This window comes from Malurus melanocephalus, unplaced genomic scaffold (assembly GCF_030028575.1).
Source record: "Malurus melanocephalus ecotype Western Australia unplaced genomic scaffold, MMel_1.1 scaffold_54, whole genome shotgun sequence".
Taxonomy (NCBI): domain Eukaryota; kingdom Metazoa; phylum Chordata; class Aves; order Passeriformes; family Maluridae; genus Malurus; species Malurus melanocephalus.
This window is the reverse complement of record NW_026623286.1, coordinates 987253-1013792: the sequence shown is the minus strand read 5'-3', so window position 1 is coordinate 1013792 and position 26540 is coordinate 987253. Positions and strand designations below refer to the sequence as shown.

Below are 26540 nucleotides of genomic sequence, written 5' to 3'. Positions count from 1 at the left end.
GAAGTGACCAGTGCCTCTCAGCTGTTTGTTTACTGGGCATGACATTCTGTGGTGTAGAATATCCCCTTGGTAGCTCAGATCAGCTGTCCTGGCAATGCTCCCTCATGGTTCCATATKCACCTGCTGGCTGACAGAACATGGGAAACTTGTTGGAGTAAGCATACTTAGCATCAGCTAAAACATCAGTATGTTACTGACATTATTCTCATACTAAACCCAAAACTGTACCAGCTGCTAAGGGGAAAACTAACTCTATCCCAACCAAAACCAGGACATTCCTTTAAAAAGAGCCTCCTGTCTCTTTCCCTGTGCCTGTCMTTTGTTCACCGTGGGTTCTCTGGGTCACAAATGCAGTGCAGTTCTTGCACTTTCTTTGTGGAAGCAAGTAGATGCTAAACTCTCTTAATCAACTTCCATGATGTGCAGCCTGTGAAGAGCATAGTCTAGTCTCAGTTCGTTATTTCAATCCATGAGACCAAGCAAGGTTGTTACTGCTCTTCTGCTAAAACGGTCTGTAGGGCAGGACGAAGGCTTTGTAGAGGAGGGAGGCTCATAAGAGTTCTGTTCAGCGGTACRGTTCTGAAGTGAGAATTCTCGTACGGAAAGATTTCTATTTTGTTGGGTTTTTAATGCACTTGGTTATGTACTGCAATGGTTGAGTGAGGTAGCAGATTCTTGGAGGCTTATGAAGTATAGCCAGTTACTTTGCTTGAAAAATGAATGAAAATTTCAGGATGTCCATGTTTCCATAACATATTCTTCCAAATTCAGCTGAACCACTGTACAAAAATTTGGTGGAAAAATTTACCATTTGCAACACTTAATTGAGCTCTGTTCTTTAAAAACAGTGAATCCTGTTATAAAGCTCTAAAAACCTGTGATATWTATAAAGTAAAAGAACTAGTTAAAAATGTTAGTGATTTCTCCCAGCTTCTTGGAAAGTTACTAAAGGTACTTACTGTAGAGACTGACAGGTATATTTTGGGTTTTTTTTTTTTCTTTCCCCCCTCCATTTTCTTTTCCTTCTTCCTAGCCCCTGCTGGCCTATAGATTCCTTTAAGAAATACCATTTTTCTATGGGGCAAAGCAGATTGAAAGGTTATGTGGGAGCCCTTCRGGTTTGTTACCAAGTGAACACTTCGAATACAGTTTTCTAATGAGTTAGTCAGGAAAATGCTACTGAATCATATGCATGGTGAGGAATTGTGGTGAAATGGAAGATGAATCCCTTAATCTGGGCTTGGCATTGTTGTCTGCTCACTGCTGTTGAAAACTGCTTTTACGTCTGCATTAATATTTTCCTGAAAATGTGATTTATATACATAGAAGGCCTTGGAAGACACCTTAAAGATCATTTAGTTTCAACCCACCCTGCTATGGACAAGAACATCTTCTACTAGACCATGTTGCTTAGAGTTCCGTGCTTGAATGTGTTTTTGCAAACATTTGGTGATAATACCATGTTTTTATTTATGGAGCAGTAATTTGGATAATTCATGTTAGCTACCAAAGCTGTTGTGAGGGAAGGTCTTGTTGCCAATTCTTGCTTACACTGGTTCACATCTGAAATGATTTTTGATCCTTTCTGTCATTAAAGATTTCAGTTAGATTTTAAATAGGTTTTATTACTAGAAAAAGATTTTTACYTACTTGGCCTTGTCTGTTATTAAGTGTGAGGACTTGATGAGGATGTAATTTGTTGTCGTGACTGTTTCAGCAGCAGAATTTCCCCAACTCTACAAAGCAAAAGTGTTTTTCACAGAATAAAGTTATTTCTGTTTCTAGGATCCTCAACAGCAAAAATGACACATTTTTACAGCACACATCAAGAAAGTATTCACTGTCTGCACAATTTTAGAACCAACATGTGAAAATTTTAGCTCAGGTGCTTGCATTTATTACCAGCAGGAAATATGAAAGTGCCTGATTTGTAATCTGTTGCAAATGTAACATGCCACACACACAGAWGTAAATGCTACTTGTGATATTTTTGAAACAGGTTTTTGCAAATTGCTCTTCAGTTTTTGCACAGCAATGTCATCTTCCAGCTGAGCTTTATAACCATGCCAGTATTTGAAGAGTGTAACAGCCCATGCAGTCATTAATGAGTGAAGTTGTAATGTTTAAAAGTTACAATGCTTTATGATGTCACCTTTTAAAAAAGATAGTAGYCAAAAGTCGTGAGGATCTGCCTGGAAAGTTAGAGGTATGGAACTCTTAAAAGAGAGGATAAAATAGTCTATAATTTTTGTTTAACAAATTTGCATATTTTAGTTTATATCTACAGTTGAAAAGACTAMTTCTAGTGAAAAATGTAAGAAGAGAATTAATAACCAAAATCTTAAGGGTGAAATTTCTCTCTTTTGCCTCTGTCATCACTGCAATTGAGGAGATCATTGTTTTATCTCCTGTGGAGCTAAAATTTTGTGTAGCAAAGAAAGGGAGTGAGCTGTTCCCCCCATCCCTTCCAAWAACAAGTGGTTTTTAGTTTCAGCTRTTCTTTCTTCATATTCCAGCAGCACAGGGAATTAAAGATTATTGGAAATTACTGTAAAGCTATTAATTAAAAGTAGTCAGATAACTTAAAATATTTGACTACATTTCAATTTCATTTTGCTTTTGAAAAAATAACTTTTATCTGTWATTTACATTAAGCCTAAAGTCTCTGAAATGCCAATAAAATAAACTGAAATGTTGCTATATCCGTGGTAAATCGCCTTATATACCAGACACTGGCAAAGCATTGCAAGTACTTTGGTAATTAAGACTTCTATGAAGGTGAAAAAATGCCCCTCCAAACTAGGGGCATGTTATGTAACCTGGAGATGTAATATTTTTGAGTAGTTCCTCAGAAATTTTCCACCTTCGTGGAAAAGTTTACTTGYCCAGCTACCATCTGTTTATTCCATATCTTAAATTTTGGGGATGTTTTAGAAATAACGAGTTTGGACATAGGATCACTAAAGTATGATTTAATTATGAGAAGTAATGAGGGTTGTGTAACACTTAGAGTGAAAAATGTATGCACTGTTTTCATTTGCATGTTTGTGTAATATTTTATTATTTGAGCAGCACTATAATGGCATTACTAAGATGATCATAGCGTCCACCTCACAGATTCGTTTACACAGGCTCTGTGTAAATTGTTCTAAAATTCTGATGGATTTCAGTTCCCCCAGTGGAGATTTTGCCCTTTCACATGAAGGAATGAAGAGTCTGTTAAACACCCTTATTTATCCCTTTGTGCCTTCAAAGTTGTATATGTCTTCATGTTGCAAGTGTAGCCATGATGAGGAAGATGCTGCTCTAGGAGGTTTTGTGAGGGCTTGGCAACCTTTATGTACGTGGCTGTATAGAGCATAGGGAGCTGCAGCATTCTCAGTCTTCAAGTGTTACAACATACATCCTTAGTTGCATTTAAGTTCAACCCCCTGAAAGTGTTGGCGTCATCCAAATTTATTGTGGTATAATTTTTCTGTAGCTGGAATTTTAGAATGTGGTGATTGTCCTGCTTTGCTCTGCACACTGGCGATCTTACTTTGAATCCAGTGTGCAGTTTTGAGTGCCAAAATACATGAAGAATATTAGACAACATCCAAAGAAGGCCCATGAAAATGGTGAAGGGCCTTGAGGAAAAGCTGTATGAAGAACGATTGTGGGCACTTGGTCTGTTCAGCCTGGAGGAGACTGAGGGGAGACCTCATTCAGTTACAACTTCCTCTCAAGGGAAGGAGGAGGGACAGGCACTGATMTCTTCTCTGTGATGACCAGTGACAGGACCTGAAGGAATGGATGGCATTCCCCARCAGGGGAAGTTGAGACTGAGTATTAAAAAAAAGGTTCTTCACCAGGAATTGGTTGAGTGCAGGAAAAGGCTCCCCTAGGAAGTGGTCACAGCACCAGACTGACAGAGTTCAAGAAGTGTTTGGACAATGCTCTCAGGGACATGGTGTCCTGCAGAAGGCCAGGAGCTGGACTCGATGATCCTTGGGGGTCCCTTCCAGTTCAGGATATTCTATGATTCTTAGTATGTTTTAATAAAACATTCTAAATTAGAGGTCTTTAATGAAAATTGTGACCTGATTTTTAGACAGGAACATATAAGTTTTGTATTCATGAACACCTAATGTCACATCATCATTTTAATATAATAATATAAATATAAGAAAATTTCATGGTAGAATGGGCAAGAAACTGTTTAGTTATCCATTAAATTATAAGCATTTTGYATCAGAAGCTACTTCAAATGTCTGTTCTGAGATCTCTCATAAATTGTTGGATGTTATAATTTGGGATGTTTGCACATACAGTTCTTGGAAATTAACTTACTAAATATGCTGTCTGGGTAGGTTTCAGCTTTTTAAAAATCACTGCTGTAGAAAAGTTKAACTTCGTGTGTGAAACTGAAACTTCAGCTCTCATTCATATTTTTTACATCATATAGTATGATCCAGAAGCTATTATATTTCTTTTATTACATTTTTCATTCCAACTGTGTCAGTATTGTTCTCTTTTTCCCACTTTGTCTGGTGACCTTCCCTCAGACAAAGTTAGGCAGTGAACGGTTTTTAGCAGTAAAAATAAATAATGTATAATGAAACAATTAAGTAGTTCTTCACTGTACTCTGCTTTTGTTGTCCATCAGTCTGTTACAAGTAATTCAGGTTTGGGGGAGTGTCACAAGCAAACCACTGCTGGCAGACATTTGGCAGCAAGCAGAATAGGAAACCATTTCTTAGTTTCTCCTGTTCAGTCGATTATTTTCTTTATCTGTCAGCTAGGTCTGAAATCCTGTTGCTGAGTTTTTATGAGAGAAAGTTCAGACTTGATAGCAGTTTCTGGTTCATGATTTGGTTCAATCACAGGACTATGGTAGCCTGTGGCAACTTCAGATTTCTGAGATAGTTATCGCCTCCAGTCGTTAGGTGGTACCTGCTTTTCAAAGAAGACCAGCATACAAGTAAAATTAGAAAGCAGAGAGAAAAGTGGCTTTTCTTGTAGCATGTTCAYGGAAAGACTTCCCTGGTATTTTTATGGCAAATCAGGCATTTGGAAAACATGCTTTTTGGTTGCTTTACCCTTCCATTTTCAATCAGATCAATTGTCAATTGATCAATTGATCAATTTCAATTGTCCTGGAGACGATTACAGGCCAGACTTTAGACTTCTAATATTTTCYGTTGATTTTTGGGCATTTTTGCTGCAGACAAAGGCTACAGAAGACTGAAGCTTTCGGATTGATGAAGCTTTTCCTTAGAGAAAATGGCTGATGTTTGATTCTGAAGATTTATATTGGTTTACAAAAAAAAAAAAAAAAAAAAAAAAAACCCCGAAAGATTTAGTTCCTTCTCTACCTGGAAAAGTGAAATGCATATTTGGCATTAAATGTTTTTTATTTACTCAGGTTATTCAGATAACTGCTATTGTTGTCATAACAGCTGTGGTAGTTAAGGAAAATATTTAGAGCATTTTGATGAAACCCTGCTTAATTTAAATGCACACAAATAGGCAAAGAAAGCAAGCGCTTCACAGTAGTGAAACGTCAGCTCTTTTGCAAATCTAAAGACCATTAATATAGTCCTACAATGCCAAAGAGCAGAGAAAATTTGAACAGTTTTCTTAATAATGGTGGTGAATTACTAGAACATTTTCAGCACGTTTGAAGTAGGTTGTGTATGATCAGTTATTTCCTAGTAACTTGGGAATTCCATCATTTTTCTATTATCATAAAAATAAGAAATAATAAAGATAATATGTAGAAGATTGAGATGATGAAGCCTAGATATTAAAAAAACATGCTTTTGTAAGTATATGATTGCAGTGGAAAGAGGAGGAAGACCAGCATGAATGAAACTCAGAATCAGTTTTTAATCCTAGACATAGTTTTCTGAGGGGAATAAAAGAGACATGGTAGCTATTTCAGTGTCTTCTCAGGTGCAGTTGTCATGATTTCAGTATCAAATATATTTGATTGATACATTTGACCCAAAATTCCAGTTTTCTTATTCTGGAGTCTTTTTTTAAAAGTATTTGTAGAAACCCATTTGTAGAAGAAGATCCTAAATGTAGGAGATATGGCTTGCAGCAAAGAACTGAATAAATGTTCGCAAGATTTCTGGTAAATAACAGGGAAATTGTCATATTCTCAATAGGTTATGGAAAATGTCTGCTGTTGTCAAAGTACACCATCTGGATTTTGCTTGTGTAACGATAGAGCTGAACTACCACTAGTTAGATCTCAATGACATTTTGAATTTGGTGGTACTTACAGAATCCTTCTCTTTTCTGTGTCATTTTAATTTTTTCTTYGTTTCAGTGTTTTGGTAACAATTATTGATGTGCCAAAAGAAGGTTAAGATGATACAATTTTCGCAAGAGAAAGGTCACTTCCTATAATGTTAGATTAAAAGTTACCTCCTATTTTCATCTTAACAATCATCTTCATGGTATTTGATTTTTTCAGATTGAATGTACATGTTAATGATTTGGCCAGTGTGAAGAATTATTAATCTTGTTCATTTTATAGGAGCTGTCTGCAAACATAGAAAATAAGGTTAATTTTACTGTTTTGTTTGCTTTTAATTAGGTTCATGCACTGTTAGTTCGAGAAGTCGACGTCGAGAAGGTGTCAAGTTTTGAAAACCCATATGTAGATGCAATAAGAAGCTTATGGAATGACCCTGGAATTCAGGAGTGTTATGATAGACGACGGGAATACCAATTATCAGATTCAACTAAATAGTAAGTACATGGTAGCAACAACCAACCATATAAAAATTTCTGTTTCTAACAAAGTAATTTTTACTTTTTAGCTAATTTTAACATATGTATACATGTTTGTATGCATATACAGCACAAGCATAGCTAAATATACATTTACCAAATTGAATGAAGGAGTGGAATACATCTATTTTAGGATCATACCTGCACTTACTTCACAAAGTGACAGCCTATGATCATTCAAAGTCTTAAACTTAAGATTCTAACTAGGAATAGTTAATTCAGGGAGATGTTGTTAAATGTCTTCAGTTTATTCTCTTCTGACATATAATCACACATGCAAGATGAGCAAAAATAATTTCATGTAGTATGACAGTAGTAAGTGCTGGGAACTCCAATCTAAACAGACCTCCACACAATTCATAAAAATTGAAATGTCCAAGAATTCCTATTTTCCAGGTTTTTTCTTCCCTGGCATTTAYAGTCTTATTGGTGAGGTAAACAGTCCTAAACAGAAGGATTTGTTTKATACTGAATTGCCTTTCTATTATGGAGACAAAGCCTAAACTTTAAAAACCATGGCTGCCAGAAAGACATCAAGAAAACTTAACTTTATGTTGTTTGTTCTAGATCGACAATAATAAAAATGCGTATGTGAATAAAAAATGTCTGAATCGTTACACCTTTAATTGCTTGGGACCAACATCTGATTTTAAAAGAGTGTGAAATTTGTCATTGGAATCTGATGTCTGCCTGAAGGTTTATTCTTTGATTTTTAGTTGTTCTTTACTAATGTAGCATATCATGCAGGTAAAATTTCTCATCTACTGTCCAAAACATGGATTATGGCCTTTTGATCTTGACTCATGGTAGAGAACACAGCATAGTTTGTTATTAAAGCTGAGGCAAAAAACCTCCATAGAGTCTACATAAATTTTTGTATTAACTATGAAAAAATTATTCCAGTGATATAATTCTACTCTCCATTTGGCATGTGTACATGAATGGAAGCCTCTTACTAATGAAAGTGCACCGTGAAGCTCCCCTTAAGCTCATTGGAGCAGGACATTAGCCATGACACGTCTGGAATGACATCTGCACAGYAGTCTGAGGATCCTTATCTAGCACAGCCCTTTATGAGTTAGTCAAGATAAACTTGCTGGGATGCTGGGATCTTGCTGCTACAATTTAGATAGCTGAAGACCAATGGATGCATAAGGCTCCTCATATTCATTGCAGTATTATCACCATACCGTGATTTCTCCATGACTTAAGCATAGGGTTGTTGTGTGCAGTTCTCTGTCCTGGTTACCATCCCAACCCATAATTTTTGCACGTGTATTTTGGTGTAAGTGGTGCAAAGCACAGCAGCATCTCTCTTGTGTTGTTTAGATTCTCACTGTCCCCAAAGATGTCATACTGAGTCTTGGTTTTAAGTGGTAAAGAAACAGTTAGAATATTACATAATGAGAAAAATTTCAAGATGCATGAATAGTGAAAGGAAAACTTTGGAGACACGTTACTAGCAATGTATTTTCACATTGTTTCTATACTGAAGTGAGTGGCAAARTTAACTAGAAGGTGAAGCTGAACTTGTTTCATATTTTGATTTTTTTTTTTGTATTTGTAGGTCCTAACTTTGTTTCCACAAAAGATGTCATACTGGTTTTAAAGTTGAAATAAATGTATGTATTTTGTGTGGTCTACCTTAGAGGCTAAAAATAGATTTACTCTCCTAAGTAGGAAATAAAGATCTGATGTTRTTTCAGATCAGATTGTGCTGAATGCCATAGTTTTGACCTACTTTTAATTAAATTGTCACCATAATGGATCTTTTGAGTAGCATTAAAATAGTAGGGAATAATCATTCAGTAGCTATAAAAACAGATTTCTAGTGCATTGTCTTGCAAAGGTGCATGTGCTAGTTGATTGGTTATTTCTCAAGCTCAGCATATTTAGCAGTTTACCATGAGTTTTTGCAGATTTGGTGACTGTGTTATAGCTCATACTATGGATTTCTGCAAAATCTTTTAAAATATTCTAGTTAATCACTGTGTAAGAGTCTAAAGACCTCTGTATATGTATGCTTGCAAGTAGAGGTTTTTTTCAGGTATGTAAGCCCACTAAAAAAATTACCTGAAACAAAAGAACATTGTTTCAAAAATACAGTATGTGTGTTTATCAGTAAAACACCCAAACAAATTTATTAACATTATATCTCTGACACAAAGCTGTAAACAAATTGCTTAAAAGTTACTACTGGGATTCACAAGGTGGTAAGACAGAAGCAAGCGTTTGATGCTCATTGTCTTCTGACTTGATGTATCAGCCAGAATGGTTTGTTGTTTACCAGATCTCTTGCAAGCATATGTGCCAATATGTCTGTAAAGTGTATGTGTCAGACATGTTCTTTGTTCATCCCTTGCATGAGCCTCTCATGTCAGTAGTTTTCTGCTAGGTTTTTACAGTAGTAGTAGTAGCAGCAGTAGTAATAGTATTTTCAGTCTGCTGCCTATATTGCTTTTTTCTGCCCTCAAAGTTCAATAAGGCCAAGTGCTGAGTCCTGTGCTTGGGTCACARCAGCTCCAGGCAGTGACACAGGCTGTGGCAGAGTAGCTGGAAAGCTGCCCAGCAGAAAATGACCTCAGGGTGCTAGTTGACAGCAGCTGAACATGGGCCAGTGTGTGCCCAAGTGGCTAAGAAGGTCAATGGCATCCTGGCTTGGATGAGAAATAGCTTGGTCAGCATGACAACATCTGATATTTCTTGTAGCAGAAATACTGTGGAAGGGTTTGTCCCTCTGCACTCAGCACTGGTGAGGCCACAGTTCTTAGCCCCTCATGCAGAACATACATTGAGGTGGTGGAGCATGTCCAGAGAAAGGAAACAGAACTGGAAAAAGGTTTGGAGTGCAAGTCCAGTGATGAGCAGCCGAGGCAGCTGGGCTTAATCCTGGAGAAAAGGAGGCTCTGGTGTGACCTTACCACTCTCTACAACTGCCTGAAAGGAGGCTGTAGCCAGGCAGGAGTCAGACTCTTCTCCRGGTAACAAGAGATAGAAGGAGAAGACATATCCTCAAGTTGCACCCAGTGAGGATCATTTTTTTTTGAGCGTCAAGAATTTCTTCTCAGAACACGTTATTAAGCATTGAAACAGACTGTCCAGGGAAGTGGTGGAGTCACCATCCTTAAGAGTTGTTCAAGAAGTAATTGGACGTGCTATAATCTAATTGACAAGGTGTGATTGGTCAAGCGTTGGACTTATTGATCTTTGAGGTCTTTTGCAACCTACATTATTCTCTTATTTCATACTCAYTGTCTTCTTCATGTTTTTTCATTGTTTCTAAATTATGTTTTGGTTTTCTAGTATGTCTTGTGTATCATAATACTTTCACTTTCTGCCATCTTTTGACTTGCTTTTTCATTCTTTGTCATGCTACACTTTTGATGATTTTACACCCACTGCTTGTACCCTGGAAGAATGTGTATTTACTACAAGAGATGGGGATAGTATCTAAGAAAGAAAATTCCCTGCATTATGGGAGTTGATTTGAACTTCTTGGAGGCTTAACGAATGCAGTCCATTCTCTTCTCTGATAGATGGATTGGTTGCTGCAAAGCTTGAAAGTTCAGGTTTCTTTTTTTTTTAAATTAGCTTTTAGTCTTCTGTTTTAGACTTCTAAAGTCAAGAGGACATCAGGTATATAGAGACTATTTATTTTCCATATGCATTACAGAGTGACTTAGCAATTTAATTACCACTAAATCACTTCCCTTTAAGATGCTGTCTCACATTGTAAGACAGATGTAAACTAATAACACCGAGAATTAATTGCCTTAAGTAGTAGCTGTGAGATGATATCATTCAGAATATACTGTACTGGGTGCCAAGACCTCAACTAAAATGTAAAGAGGTTACCAGTCAGCAGTTTGATTGTATCATACCTTTTCAAAGCCTAAGGAAAGCAGAAGCAGTAGTCTTCTTAGAGAATTTGGGTTACAATTGCAGTTTATGAGAATTCATTGCCATTTTCTTCAAATATGACACAAAGGGCTTACCCTTCATGAGCAAAATGTAGGAAGTGGAAAGTGTCCCCAGAGCCCTCCTTGGCTCAGATTTTCAATTTCGTCTTTCTCTGGCCACATGAAATTGAARTATTTGGTTATTGTGTACCTCCAGTAAGGACTTTCTAACTGCTGCAGAAGCACTGAGAATATCCCTGTAGTTTTCCCTTCCATGGCTATATTTTCTAGCACTTCAGATAATTAAACGTAATTTTCCCACAAATTACTATTTTATGTGTGTTAGCTATGCCATTTTGTTATTATGTATGTATATGTATTATGTATTAATATGCACTTCTTTATTATTCATACATGCTGTAATGTTCTCATACATGYATAGAGTCTTTCTGGGTTTTGTTGCTGCATTTGCTATCACCTTTAACAGCTCGGTTGCTGCAGTTGCACTGCTCTGCGTGTACTGTGAGCTGAAGTAGCTGTGGACTGTTAGTATAGAAATGCAGATTACTTTTTTTTTACCGTGTCATGTCATAAGAGCTCAAGAGTGCAAATCTCAGGTCACTTACAGCATATCCCTGGCTTTTAATAAGAAAGAAAGAGATGAAACCTAGTGATTTCTGCTCAGTATAAAGCACCTTTTGTGAACCTGTTGCAGGAATTGTAAGGCTTTGGTCATCTAGTAATTTTTGTGTGACAGTATTCCATTTGGTTTTTAAGTATTTTCAAAACTTCAGCTAAACAATTAATTCCTTTATAACTGTCAGCTAAAAATAACTTTGTGCTTCTGTCATATTCGTCTGAAACAGGTAAATTTCTGTGAAATTTACACGTGTTGAATACAATGTGTTTGGGGGCACGCGGGGAAAGATCAGTGTTTGAATTTGAGTTTGTACTAAGGCAGTTTRCTCCATTTCTTGGCATTGCCTTTAGCAATCATTCTTTTATTTCATGCACGTGTAGGGCACTCTTAGAACATGACGGTTCTTKCAGAAGGACTAATACTATCCAAAATGCTATGCAGCCGACACTGACAGCAAATTCTGAACAACTGTCTGTGGGATATCTGTGTAACATCATTACGTTGGAGTAAGAAAACCATGTAGTCATAATTTAAAAGATGCATAAGTACATAATTATTTAATAAATATTTTAATATTATTATTTAGTTCTTGCATACCTTCATTTTTAAAAACATACTTGAGGGTCCTAAAACTCAAACTTGGGGGCAGGTTTTTTTGCAGAATGGCAGATTCTGCTTTTATATATTTACAGTTTACCAGCCTTACATATGGTTTACAGTAAGGTAGAAAAAGCAAATAAAAATGGAAGTCTGAAATTCAAAAATCCAGTGTTAGCAAGCAGAACCATGCTAATCCTATCTTACRCCTTAAACATAGTCCCAAAAGTAAAAGCGAGGTCTGAAGAAAGATCGGGCATTGCATACCAAAGTACTGCTTCCGGTAGAAAAACTGCAGATTATGAGACAGAACTTGAGAAATTCATAAAGTGAAATAGGACTATGTAAAGCAGTATTCGGTATGTATTTCTTTCAGGATCCTTTTTTCRTGCACCACCAAGCATGTTCCCAATGGCTGTGTAATTTTTACAGCCACATTTCCTAAAAAGAAAAGTTTGTGTGAACGTTTGTTTATTTGGTGACTTGCCCATTTYAGCATTTGCTAAAGCTGGCTTTTAGTGATGTAGGAAATAGAGGCAGACAGCTAGGTCAGATTTGGGTGGAATACAGATAAAAAGGATACTGTGCAGACTTCTTTCTACCTCACTGCAATCTTAGGTTTATTGTGTTTACTTTAGATTAGGATGAGATAATTCTGGAAACTGGTAATTTGCATCAATTTTTCGCTAGTGGTTTAGAGTCTTAAAAATGCAAACCTCTACAGAAATTCTGAGAACACACTCAATACTTGTTTACATTCAGTTTTGTACACTGAAAATTGATTCAGTTTACTGGGCTGCTGCSTGTTAGTATAGACGGCACTTACGCCAATTATTCTGGCAGCTCTGTGASGCAGGAAAAATCTTGCTACAGCAGCTTTAGCATTTTGCATATGTGCAGTTGAAAGTCAAGCCAGTTGTATGTAATTTCAAGGATGTAGAAAAAGAAAGGCTTTTGTTATTTAGCACATGTTCAAAATTAGTAGTCTCATCAGCCAGCTCAAAGTTTTGCAGAACAAACCAAAAACCTCCAACCCCACCCCAAAACCACACCAAACCTCAACAATTGTATGAAGTATAGCCCCATACCATTCCAGAACAACCAAGCTCCAAGGGAGAGAGATATATCAAATCTTATTCAATATGTTGCCTAATTATTCTTAGTCTAGGTTCCTATTATCTCTTGCACTGCCATTATATGTGTATAAAACAGAACATTTGGAGAGGGTCATACCCATGAACTACCTTGATTTTGAGGAAAATGCTTTTTTTTTTTTTTTTTTTTTTTTTTTTNAGGGATGGGCAAGCCTGGAAAGTGAATTTAAACAAAAAAAGATGGACGTGCTGCTCCTGAGTTGCCTGGTGCAGCACTCCTGTGCACAGCTGCCTTTTGTTCCTGCACATTCCCAGGCAAAGCAGGTGGTGTTTTTTTTTTTTTTTTTTTTGCATTAAACCTCAGAACTTTGGGATTGAAAAACTGTAAATGTTTATGGTTGCTATCCTACCAAAATCTGTCTTGTCACTGAAAGCAGTGAAGGCACTTGCGTGTGAAATGTTGCTGGTACGTCTTGTTTCTATAGCTGTGGTTACAGTGAAATCACCTGACAAACTTTTGTGTTAAACAACAGAGTTTGTAGTATTTCTTGAGGTTGTCCCTTCCCTTTTCTCTGTACTCTCTTTCTTCCCATATAGACATGTTGGCTGGCTGGGTGGTGACAAATCATCTTTAGTGATTTTTTTTGCTGACGTTTCTATAAGTGTCAATGATTGCCTCTATCTCAACATGTTTGGTTTTATTTAGAGATTTATAACTGAGTGTTTCTGGTGTGGTGCCAGTCAGCTCCTTTCTCCTTAGCAGCGTATTTCAGAGGCATTCTGCACCCCAGGGACTTCTGTGCTCAGTGTCTCTCAGTCAGACTCCTAAGCACAGGGTTTGTTAGTCTGTTAGTGAGTATTAATTCAGCATCTTGACACATCAGTTTTGCTTGTTGAGTTTAGGAGAAATTGTTAGACAGTACTGATCAGCAGAGCAGTCTCATTTTTAACCTCAGAAAGGAAAACAATGTCAAAGATGGATTGAAGGCTTTAGCCTTCTTATCTTTGTACATGCCTTACTGGCTGCACCTGGTTACTTAGGCTATACACTGAACGTAGTTTAAAGTTACAAAAATTCATCCTATGGATTTGTTCCGTAGGAAATGATGCTTTATCACCTGATTGCTTGGAAAAATCTGACCTCAAAGATGCTGATAAGTAATAGCTCATGGCTGGAGGAGAATGTTCATTTGAAGTGTCTGCCCCCTGTTGAAGGTGCCTCAAGACCTTAATTTCTGCCAGTAAATTCAAATAAGATTTGATGATCTGACATTAGGTGATGTAGCCCTAGGAAATTAAGGCTTAATAGTGAGTTACCTGTTTATGGTGATTTGGGTCATACTTAATGTGCTAAAGAGCTTCGCTGATAAAACAACTCGGGTCTGCTTATTAACATTAGGAGTCTCACTTCCTTGCTTGATTTCTGTATGGGAAAGACATCCAGGAAAGTACAGAGCCAGTCAGTCTACTCCCATAATCCCATTCCTACTATTTATTTGGAAATGTGGGCAAACAGGACCTCAGACACGTGCTTTCTTTTGAGGGTGTTGCTAACACCTCCATAGCCTAGCAGCTTCCCTGAAGCTCTGGCTGCAGGCTTGGCCTTTGTCATAAAGGTGATGTAAAGTGCATTAAAAATAATTATTTCACTCTTGGTGCTGACTGGGAAACAAAAGGCTTCCTCTGCCTCTGGTCAGCGTGCAGATCACAGGCATGTTGCTAGACACTGGYAGCTTCTCCTGACGTCAAGAGAGGGCGGCTGCCAGCAGCTCATTACATACTCATCACCTCAGTAATGCACCTTCTGCCTGTTGCTATAGCAACCCCCTGGAAAATTACCTCAGCAGCCACTAAAATTCATTTTTATTAAAACTAATTACCGATATAATTAACTTTTGAAACTTGGTCTGTATTATAAATGTACTCAGAACCATATATTTTCCTAATTTTTTCCTTTGTATAATGCCTAGCTGAGTAGGTACTGTTTGGGTGAGAGGCCATATAGCTACACAGTGRCTCATCAAAACAAGATTTCTTAGTAGGTGGCGAAAATGAACTTAGAGTACCATATACATATACAACTGAATTTCCTGTGGTAATGCTGGTGGTTACCCACTGTCAGACTAGCTGTCAGGATGGCTCCCAGGGTATTTCCGATATCCAGATTGTTATTATGACTTTAAAATTTGAAGCTAAGAAACTGAGAAAACATGTGGTTTTGGCAATTATTGGCAACTCTGCTTTCGTGGAAGATTGTGGTTATGTCAGGTCATGTAGCTTGTTTGCAAGAGTGCAAGTGTAGCCAACTGTAGCATACAGCGAAGAGTTCAGTGCATTGCTGAGGCTGATTGCACTATTTGTTGATTCATTTTGAGTTGGACATCTACCCTAAAACACACTGTGCATATCTTAAAATTTTGTTTGTGCACAGGATTTGTTTGCCAGGAAAGCAGTGTAGTTGCCTGTAGTTGAGAGCTGCAGTAGCTATGGGCAGTAGCTGTGTTCCACAGGGAATTAGTTTATTAGTAAACAGATACATAGAAAATCCCATCAAAATCTTAATTTTCATTCACTTCTCACCCATCTGCATTTAGAAATCCAACACATTTCACACAGCCTTGGCTGTGAACTTGAACAAGTTCTCTTCTGGTTGCAGATAATCAGTGGAGGAAGTAACTCCACCCTGCTTTCCTGCTGGAGTTTATGAACTTCCCACATCCTAGGCTGTATCCGTCAAATAAGCTACCTTAATCTGAACGATTTCAGTACTGTTTCTTCACTATTCCAAATAGTGATGTGTTACAAAGCTGTTTCACAAGTGAAAGAGCTGGCAGCTGGGGAAGGGCAGAGGAGCAGCTAGGGTGGTCTGAAGCCAACACAATTGAAAGCAGAAGATAACATTAGCTAGCACTTTTGATGTTTTAATTTAAAGTTGCTGCCTGATAAAGTAATTTAAAAAGAAATAAATTACTAGTTTAATAAGCTGTAGGATTATTATAGCATATATATGTAACACTGCACTTCCCTGGTGAGCAGGGAATTTCTTTAAACCCCAGTTTTCATGAAGGTAAAAAAAAGTTAAATATCCAATTCTTTTGGCACAAGGAAAATCTGAAAATACAAGTCCTTAYCGTGACAATAAATAAGCTATGATGAGCCAAATAAGAAATTTGCAGTGTTAGAAGGACAGTGAGAATAGTAGTATGTGAACAATGTGTGTGCTGCTGGTATGTCTTTAAATATAAGTTGTATTCTTGTTGTCTTTTCTTTTTATGTAGTCRCCTGCGTTCACTTACATATTCCCTCTCAGCATTCTGGAATAGCGACTCAGCCCAAAAAACCAGTTGCTCAGCTTAATCAGACTGTTACCTCACCCCTTCTAATGCAAAAGTGCATTCTTATGCTTCATGAGGARAAAATGTCTTGGTTTTGTCTATGTAGTACCATGGGTGTAGAGATTTTGTGTTTTGCAATTAATACAAATATTATGATAATGTATTGAGTTTCTGAGTGTTGATTTGCTTCCACTGGTATTTCAGAAAGATTGCATGTGACTGAAAAGAGACATTTTATTTCTGCAATGTATTGAAAGTCTTCAGACAATGMTATAAAACAATGGGTAAAATGGAAAGACCCTGATGTCAGACCAAATGATGGATGTTCTCACTTAAAGATAATACAGTTTCTTCAATTTTTAACTTTCTTTTAGATGTTACATAAATTTTAAGAGAGATTTGCAGCAGTTTTTGTGTTTTTAGTATATCTTGAAGGCAACTTTGTGTTGCTGCTGCTGCTGGCAAAGGTTTCTATTCGATTTGCAGAAAATAGTTTAATCCACTTGAAGTTGATAGCGAAGATGAAGTTACATATCCTCATAGGGTAACAGGAAGTGTAATTGTCTGCAGAACTGTCAATAGCAGAAAATATCTACTCCTTTGCTTTAGAATAACAGTACAAAGCTTGATTTAAATGTGAATTCCAGCACAAGTAATTTTTAAGCAGAAGTGTCTCTGTTAAAATAAATTCTTTTCTGAAAAAAAAACAGGAAAAAACCCCAAATAGAAGACCAGAAATCAAAATTAAAACATTTTTTTTCTGTTTAGAAATAATATCATTGACTGTTTGCTGTATGCTCCCAGTATTAAAATAGCARCAATAAAAAACTTTAAACTAAGCTGAGCAACAAAGAACTGGGATATTTTCATTTAAATAAATTGATACAAAAATACATTCATTTATTAAGTATTAAGTTAGAAAAATGAGTGGTAGGGGCTAAATATTATTGGAAAACAAAAAAAAAGCAGGGTGTGTTCTAAATGGCTTATGTTGGCCTCTAGATTCTGATTCTGATTGTCACAAAGATTTTCTTCTTAAAGGATTTGATGCATCCTTCTGATTTTTTTCTGTGAGATACTCCCACTGGTTTTAACACTGCTTCCTTGATTCTGGGCTTGAATGTGTAATTCAGGACAATTCTTAGAGAGCCCAACACTCTTTTATCCGTTAAGTGAARAAATACAGGGAATGAAATAAGATTCCATAAGTTCACATAAGGACTCCTCTGTGGACTGTGTAGTCTCTGGAAGTGGCTACAGGTGAAATAAGYGAAAAGGTATTGACCTGAGTTTAGTTACTGAGGAACAGAACCTGAGCATAAAGAATAAGGACAAAGTAAGTATTTTTAAGGATAAAGTAATGCTTTGGAAACTTAGGACAAAAAATCCCACAAAACCTCATCTGCTTGTTTATTGTTTTCTAGAAACACAAGTGATATTTAACAGTTTAAATTGTATTTATCCCTTTGCTTTGTCACCTTTCTAAAATCAGCCAAATGTGCATTACCAGATACCTTAGTAACATGTCCACTGTGCCCCAACCAGCCTCACCCTTGGAGACTGCAGTTAAAGTTTGGCAAAGGAATGCAACAAGATGATTGTGTACATGGGCCTCCTGCCAGTTTATTCAGTTAAAATTCTCTTGCTCTTATGAATACCACTGTATCAYGTAATGACTGGCAGTGCTTTTTTATATCCTTCTAAAATTTCATCACGAAAGAAAACGAATCCTTTTGTGGATGCGAGGGAATAAGAATCTAGTTTAGGGTCTGTTGCTTTCTTATGGTGATGGTTATGGATTTCGTTCACTTACTCATTTTTTTCCCCTTTTCCACCAACAAATGGATGATGACCTGGTTCCGTCTTCTTTTTGTGTAAAAAAGCTCTGAGCACAGATCCAGTCCTGAGACTCTCAAGCCTATATGTCATTGCCAGAAACTCATCAGCATTCTCAGAAAATATTTTCAGAGTAGTACCTCTTGGCTTACCTGAGGTACCTGAGTGTTCAATAAATCTTTCTTACATTGGTGTTTATTATTGAATTGATACACCATTAGTAAAGTCATAGTGAAGGAAAATCRATAATAAAATTTTGTAATTGAGCCAATAATAATTTGGCTCCTCCCCAAAACTAACGAAGTAATACTTCTGGATGTTTAGGGCAGAAATCAAACTTCTTTGTTTCTGTCATTTTTCAGGATAACTTCTTCTCACTATTTCTTTAAAAGTAATTCAGAACATCTAGAAGTTTGATTATTTATTGTGTGGGTTTATTTTAAAAAAGCTCCTTCACTAATTACTACTGGGAAATGAACAGGTACAAAATGTGGTGACACTTCATCATCATTTACTAAATCACAAGACCATTGCTCTCATCCCCTAGAATGAATGAGGGAATCCCTAGGTTAATTTATCTTCTCAGACCACTTCTCAGCTGTGAACTAGCCAAACGTGAAAGAACTTCGTTTCCTGCATTCTGCCAGATGTGTCTACCATGGCAAGATGAAARCTTCCTGGTGCACTGATTTCAAAAGCTCCTGGACACACACAAATATACTCTTCTTCTTTGGAGGATGTTTTTTGTGGCAGATAATTAAAACCTTCAGTACCCTGGTACTTTGTGGGTGAMACTCACCATTAACCAATAAGAAGAATACTTTTATGTTGTAGTTGGTGAACCTTTACAAGCAATTTTATAGCAATTTTGAGTTATTTGCTAAGTAACTGGATGTTTTTCAAGTACTGCAGGCTTATCAGCCTAATCAGAAGTTTTAATGTGAATGTTGGACTTCAGAWGTCAGAGATCCCACTAGTTAATTTGTGCTGCTTTCTGATAACAAGAACTGGAGAGTTTTTTACTTTGTCAGTAATTAGGTTTTTTCTTTTTTAAGTTTGTCTGGAAACAGTGATATTTGTCTTCCTGTCATTTTATAACTGGTAATGATCTGTTCTATAGCAGTTCATTATTCTTTGGAAGGTTCACCTTCATTTATGCAGGTGTGTGTCACTGCAGAATGAATATCAAGAAATACATTACATATTCAAAGCAATTTTATATTTCTCATGCTTTGTTTAATATCATGTCTCTAAACTCCTAGAATTATGTAATTGACAACTTTGGTGAATTTACATGTGAAAGCCAAGCAAAGTGGTGTGGAAAAAAGCACCAAAATAATTTTGCTAGCTTTCTTTAGAATTAGCTTGAAGATGTGGGATGGAGTACATTTTTATATTTTGTCCCCTCTTTTCTGCCGATAATGCTTTTCTTTTTTCTGTTGTACTTCTCCCTACTCTGCAGCCCATTTCTGTTCCCAGGTTTTCCTTTCTCTCTTCCTCAGTGGGATGATGGTGTCACTGTCTAGCATTCCTGTTGTTTCTCCCTGTTTATAGCTACCTTAATGACTTGGACCGCATAGCAGATTCCACCTATCTGCCAACCCAGCAGGATGTGCTCAGAGTTCGAGTCCCAACAACGGGGATCATTGAATATCCATTTGACTTACAAAGCGTCATTTTCAGGTAAGGCAAAAAGTTTTAGCATCTGCTTGCTTTGTTTCTTTTATTTCCTTTTGTATTAGTATTGCCAAGTATAGGATGTGGGTTAAAAGGGCACAGAATGTAGTTTTTCTGTGTTTAAAGTTTGAGCTTGCTCTATTTATCTTCATGTAGTTGTGCACATATAATAAGAAGCTGATTTTAAAGATGTCAGAAGGATCAAAGACAATTAGGTTTGTTATTTTTGAGAGTAATTATTACTGATAGAAAATCTGTAATTCATCTTTTCAATAGTATATATCTGAATTTCACTATGARTAATAATCTGAAAATGCAACCATGTGTCCTTGTCATTCATGTAAGTTATGGAATAAAAGGTTAGCATTTGTGTACTTGTTTTTTAGAGATTTAGATTTAGAAATCACTCTCCTTTAGAAAGAAATCACCCTATTTTAGTGCAAATACAGCTGTTTTAAAGGTAACTATGGAATTGTAATTGCAAGTGTTAGTTTTGACTTTGGCTATCAGAAACTTTAGTAGACATGTAATATGTTCTATTTTATCTGCTTGAAATGGGGTAGCTTTAACAAATTGTGGATTTTGATTGTAGTAATTTGGGGGGGGGGGGGAGGCAGTCTACCGCCTTTTTTGCCTGCACCTGTTTTGCTGAATACACGGTGCATACATTGTCAAAGCATTGCTCATATCTCATAATTCTGAGGGATTTGAGGCCCACAATAGTTGAAATACRGCAAACACATCAGACTTAGAGCAAACATGATTAACCGTCTATTTGCAAGAGATTCTATTAAATACCAGTGGAAAAAAAACTTCAAGAAAACCAAACCAAATTGTGTTTTTAACTAAATCTATTAATTTTATCATGGTGTGTACAATTGTATGTTTGTCTATTAAGGTATTGATAGACTTGATGTGGATGTTAATTTTGCAGAATGGTGGATGTAGGAGGCCAACGATCAGAAAGAAGAAAGTGGATACATTGCTTCGAAAATGTCACATCTATCATGTTCCTAGTAGCTCTTAGTGAATATGATCAAGTACTTGTGGAGTCAGATAATGAGGTAAGCAATTGTCAACAAAACCCACAAGCTTTAAAAAAAAAGTTTTACCAGTATGATTGCAGGTGTTTTCTAAATGCATCTACTGGCACCCAATGGAGTGAGAAATGCTTTAGGGATCAAAGGGGACGACAGGTTCAATCTTCAAATATGGCAAAGCTGATCCGCTCCATGAAGTATTCAAAGAAGTCTCTATTTTGTGTTGAAGAGGAATACAGTTGATTACAGAGAAATGTTAGTAGAGTTAGTGTCACGAACAGAGGCACAGTAATAGGTGGTGTAAATTTATAGATTTATAGACAAAATTTATAGATTCCTGAGGAGCAGACCCTAAGGTAAACTTTATTCTTTTGACTTAAAGCCTAAGGTGAGTATTGAATTTTTATTTCAAAAAATAAGAGAAGTAAACAAGTGGCTGAGCTGAGGGGGCAACATATGCTATCCATTGTTTTGAATGCAGTTTTACAGAATAAAGGTGGGGGCTTTTTTTGTATTCAGGGAATTTTGTCTCTCCTGAGGGCTATTTTAAGTTACCCAGCAAACTTTTATGAGTTTTACTCACTGGCACTGGCCCATGCAAATCTTCTAACACATACTTAGAAAAGTTAGGTAAAAAAAAAGGAAAACATTTCAAAATACCTTCTTCATGGCTGTACACATGTTGATTTCACTGTTTAAGACAATGGTTGACATAAAGTAAAACAGRTATCCCTGGACAATCACGTTTTGTATCTTGAGCTTTCTTTAGTATTAATTTTCCTAAAAAGCCTAGGAACTCTGGAACCTTTCACATTTGTACTGTTTTCCTAAAACAAAATTATTGTTGTGTCAATTGTATAATCATCTGTGCCATTCAAAGCTGATTTTTCAAGAATTGTGATGTAGTCTGCACCAACTTCATCTCTCGTTAATTTTGGAAGCTAGACATGTGTAGTTAAAAAAAAAAGTCAGACTTGCCTCATTTTGAGTCAAACTGGAAATGTCTGGTTCTGTCTTTTTCAGTTTGCATTATTCTCTTGTAGCCGTAAAGTCAACACATACCAGTCAAAGCAAAATGTATTGTAAATTATATAAAGAAACACCATTCTAACGATCCAAAATCAGCTTCATGGAGGTCAAAGCCTTCTTGCAGATGGTTCTTCCACCTTGCTACTGAACAATCTGTTCAACATTTTGTTYCAAATACGTTAATGACTTTAATTCAAACCAATTTTTATTTTCAAGTGACATATAGTAGCCTAGTAGGCTTTCCAGCACCTTAGGCCTGTGTTACTCTAACTCTGAAAATGATGCAGTCTCAGAGCTAAGCACCAATCTGGGCATCTTAAGTTTCAGTTTTCAGCATGTCTGTCTAGATTGTGTTGGTATGCCAGGGCGCTGCTGTTGTCCCTTCTTTTTCTCTCCCCTCTATCTCTAAACATGGCAACCCAGAATTAATGGAAGAATGTGTTTATTCCACATAAAGCAAAGCATAGTTTGTCTGAATGTGTTGCAAAAATACATTAAATTTGTTTAAATTTGTTTGTTGACACCTTGAATTAAGAAATTTAACCCAGGAAGATATTTTAGTTCTTCACTGAGGTGTAATAATTTCAGGAGGGAAGTGAGTGATTTAACTTGGTAACCAGCCAAGAGGTAATTTTCACATTTAGCTTTAAATAGTGGAACAGTGATGGACGCCAGAGTGGAGGGAAATGCTCTAATTTCTTCATCAGTGTGATGATAGGGTAGAATCTAATCCTTCTTTCATCTATGTGCCTCGTATCTGACTTGACAATTTACGGTGTTCTGCTCTTTCTTTTTCATTGCTTTCATGGCCTGATTAAACTGTGATTTTTGTAAGATGGCCTACTTTCTTTTTCTAATTAGTCCACTGCATATTGCCCGAAGTCTTTTCCTATAGTACATTTTTACAAAGAACACTATAATTTTTAATCATTTATGGCATCCTTTTTAGTTAATATAGTCTTTCATTAATATAATTTTAATGAGTGAATAAAAATCTTTAAAAATTACTACTTTCTGTTTGGGGGGTGTGTGTGTGGTTATATGACCTTCTTGATTATGAAATTGGTTTAGAGCCTTAAAGACTCTTGATTTGTATTTCAAAATGTAGTATCTGATGGATGATCAGTTGTAAATCCATTCTTTCCTTTTTTACTTATTTAAAAGAAATGCTTTCAGATTGTAAATCAGATGAGGTTACACTTAGTTCGGAGGCTTTGTTAGCGTCTCTCGCTAGATATATGTATGGTGGAGCTGGGAACTGTTTCTGTTTTCCTGCCCTTGGAAGAGCTAAAGAATTAGAAGTGTTGAGGAATATGTGTAAGGGCATATAGATAGAAAATAGGACAAGAGTTCAGACTGCCTGCTATTCAGAGACATGCAGGATGACTTCTAAATGAAACATCCAAGAAATTACGCTCCCATGACAAATACCTGAAGAGTCAGGAGCTTCAGTCTTGAAGATAAGTGCACATGGCTGTCCAACTATATATTAGCTATGATTTCTCTCTAACAGACCCAATGACATCTCTGTTAAGTGTGTAGATTGTATGTAACTTGATTTTGGTGCATAAGTACAAAATGGGAAGAATCAGTAAGGAKGGTGTATTTTAACACACTCTGCAAAAATTTCAGTTGGTGTACAGTCACGAAATGCTTCTCTGTACTAGCATACACATAGGAGAGATAGCTAAATRCTCTAAATTTTGCCGCTAATAAAATGGAATCTGTTTCTATTCATTGCTGAAAATCAAGACAAAATTTGARTCAGGGTATAATATACTAATTACATTAATAGTATTTAAATTTAGTAAATATTCCATCAGTCTGATATGATTTGAGAAAGTAGAACTTAATATAAATTAAATTATTAGATGTTTGACCATTKCAGTTTTTCTGAGAACTCCAGTAGAATTAGAGGTGGGATAAAAAGTGAAGGAATCATATCTTTGTTAAATGGATTTATGATATATTATGTCTTGTGGGTCATGCTCTGGCTCTGAATTATGCCAGCAAATTTGGAGAGGTTGGCAGTTTTGTCAAAAAGCCTAGCTTAGAACTTTCTCCATATATAAAATCAACCTATTTTCATAAATAATGTATTTTTTCTTTTAGATTAAATAAAGGATTTTTTTTCTTGATTTCCCAGATATGCTGCAATTGAATATGTGGTAGAGGTAATTCCTCTTAAAATAAAAAACAAAATCTCAGAGTCTCAGTGCAATAAACAGAAAAATTASTTCCAGATTTGTAAGAGAACCAGTAACCACTTCCAGGTATGGAAGAACTAGAGACATAAGAGTATATCTGTAAAATAGGGTTTTATAAAAAAGAGATTTTCATTATCTTTGCATAGCTTATTAAGTACTTAGAAATAGCAAAATAGAGGACAGTATTTATTGAAGCTTGTACATATTTTTCTTTCATATTAGTGCACTAAAASTCTTAAGGTATGTAAGATTTCATACAGCTTGTATAGTTCTGTGGTGGTTTTATAAATGTTTTCTTTTTCTGGGGTTCTCCGAGAAAAACCAGAAAAAACAGAACACAATTTCCTCAGTTCAGCTAAATTAATGAATTAATAGGCTAAGTGAAAATTAGTAATTTTCTAAACTATCAAAAAAGCAAATGCTGTCTTTCCTGAAGTATTTTCAGAGGTTGCAAAGCAACAGAGGCATTGGACAGCATGAAGTATGCTTTGATAAAAGATAATTTTTACATGTAAGTCAGTGTGAGTATTCTGAACATCCATTGCACAAAATCTGTTGGGGAAAAATGCCAGTTCMGACTTTCCTTATCAGAGATTGTACATTTTGGTTAAATTGTAAAATGTGAAGTTCTAAGAAGATTGTAGGTAAATTGTGAACTTTGTTGGTAAGAGGAGGTTRTTGTCAAGTATAGTACAGTACTTTTTAAAAAGCTGCTTTTGTTTTAAACCCTTTTTTAAAGCTTGTCCTATGTCTTTATTACATTTGATTTAGCTTCATCCAAAATTGGTAGTTTTATACCAATTGTATTCCATTGCATAATGCAATGGAATTTCTCTTAAAACAGTAATACCTTCCTTTCCCTTTAACTGTCAAACTGTCATCCAATTTTCACTAACAYTTAATTGAAAGTACCATCTACTTATAATCCATGTATTTACAAGTTTGGTTCCAGATTACAGTTCTTGCTGAAAAGGATTGTAATATATGAAGCAGGCAGGACTGGCTTGAGAATTCTGAGATTTTAAAATATATGGAGAGTCAATTTATTAGCTTAAGAAGTCCTAGGCACATTATCCTAAAGGTCTTTTYCAACCTAAACTGTTCCGTGATTCTGTGCCTYCAAGCTGTGTCTAACATTGCCATTACTTCCTGCCTGTTCTCTTTTCACACATATTAAGGTGTTTTCTAGGATCTGTCTCTTCTGAGAGCTTGGCAAATGCCATATTGCCCAATGAATATTTAAAAAAATGATGCCATACTTTCCCCATCTTGTCCACTGGCTTTCACTTCCTTTTGATATGGAGCCAAATGGTTTATCTGCTTTAAGAACCTGCATCATCTAACCTGGTGTGATAACCATATTGAATCTCTTATTCCAGTCTTGATCGGTCACTTCTGAAATATTCCAACATAGAGTTTTGCTTRAGGTACAACTCTCATTCAGAACTGAAGGAGGTCCTCAGAAACTTACYTAAACCATTCAGTTACTGCGGTGTGATGTACAGTAGTTGAGCAGCTAGATGTGTGAAGACTGCTGCTTGTGCTGTTAAAAATTCTGCTGCTTTAACTTTATGCTCTTGYAGTCTGTTCAGCATCCCATTGTCTTACAGGTTTTTATCCTGTCTTTACAGACTTCTAAAGCAGTGGCTGTTACTTAAAAAGAGCAGCCGCGATCCCCCATCAAGTCTTCCAGTTTCTCAAATGTAGAATAGCAGGTTCATTTGCCAGTGYCAGATGTTTGCATGGCACTAGCAGTAGGAAAGCATAATTTGGTAATTTAGTATGTGAGCACAATCAGTAGGTCTGGAAGTAGCTCAAGCATCATTTCGAATYGCCATTGCACAAATCTTTCAGGAATTCAAGGGGTCTCAGACAAGCGGAACAGAGTAGAAAGGAAGTGGGGACATCTGACTGAGTCTCTTACAGAAGMAACATGGAGCTACATAATACAGGAAGAAAGTTGCTCTTAAAAATGTTTTGGCTAAAACATTACCAACAAGGGATCATTAAAGTGACTTAATAGTCTGTAAATACAGTGGCCCTTGGTATAACTGTTTTTATCTTGGTGTTCATTTATCATGAGGGCTGAAAGATGATTCCTACAGAGGAGTTAGTGAGGCATAATTATTCTTTCAGAGAGGTGGYATCTCCATCCTGAAGAGACAGTTCAAAGCTTGACTGAACACAGCCGTGAGTAAAATGATATGATGACAAAGTTTTTCCTGTTGTGAGCAGGGAATTGCACTTGATGACGTCCACATAAAGATCAACTGCCAACATAAATTCTTCTTTGATTCTGGAAAACACTTGCTGTCACATGTGAAAGTAGATTTTTTTCTCTTTGCTTCSTTGGAGAGCATCTTTGTAGTCATGCCAAAAGGTTTTGCCATAGCTTCTTTAATG

At 36.4% G+C, this 26540-nt stretch overlaps 1 protein-coding gene across 1 annotated transcript in view; it reads left to right on the top strand.

Moving 5' to 3' along the window:
* Positions 1 to 26540, top strand: part of LOC130573246 (guanine nucleotide-binding protein G(q) subunit alpha) — a 112189-nt gene that overhangs the window by 71966 nt on the left and 13683 nt on the right. The window contains exons 3-5 of the mRNA XM_057365560.1: positions 6587 to 6741; positions 19739 to 19867; positions 20796 to 20925. Of these exons, the coding sequence (XP_057221543.1) occupies positions 6587 to 6741; positions 19739 to 19867; positions 20796 to 20925 (414 nt within the window). The remainder of the gene's footprint in view (positions 1 to 6586; positions 6742 to 19738; positions 19868 to 20795; positions 20926 to 26540) is intronic.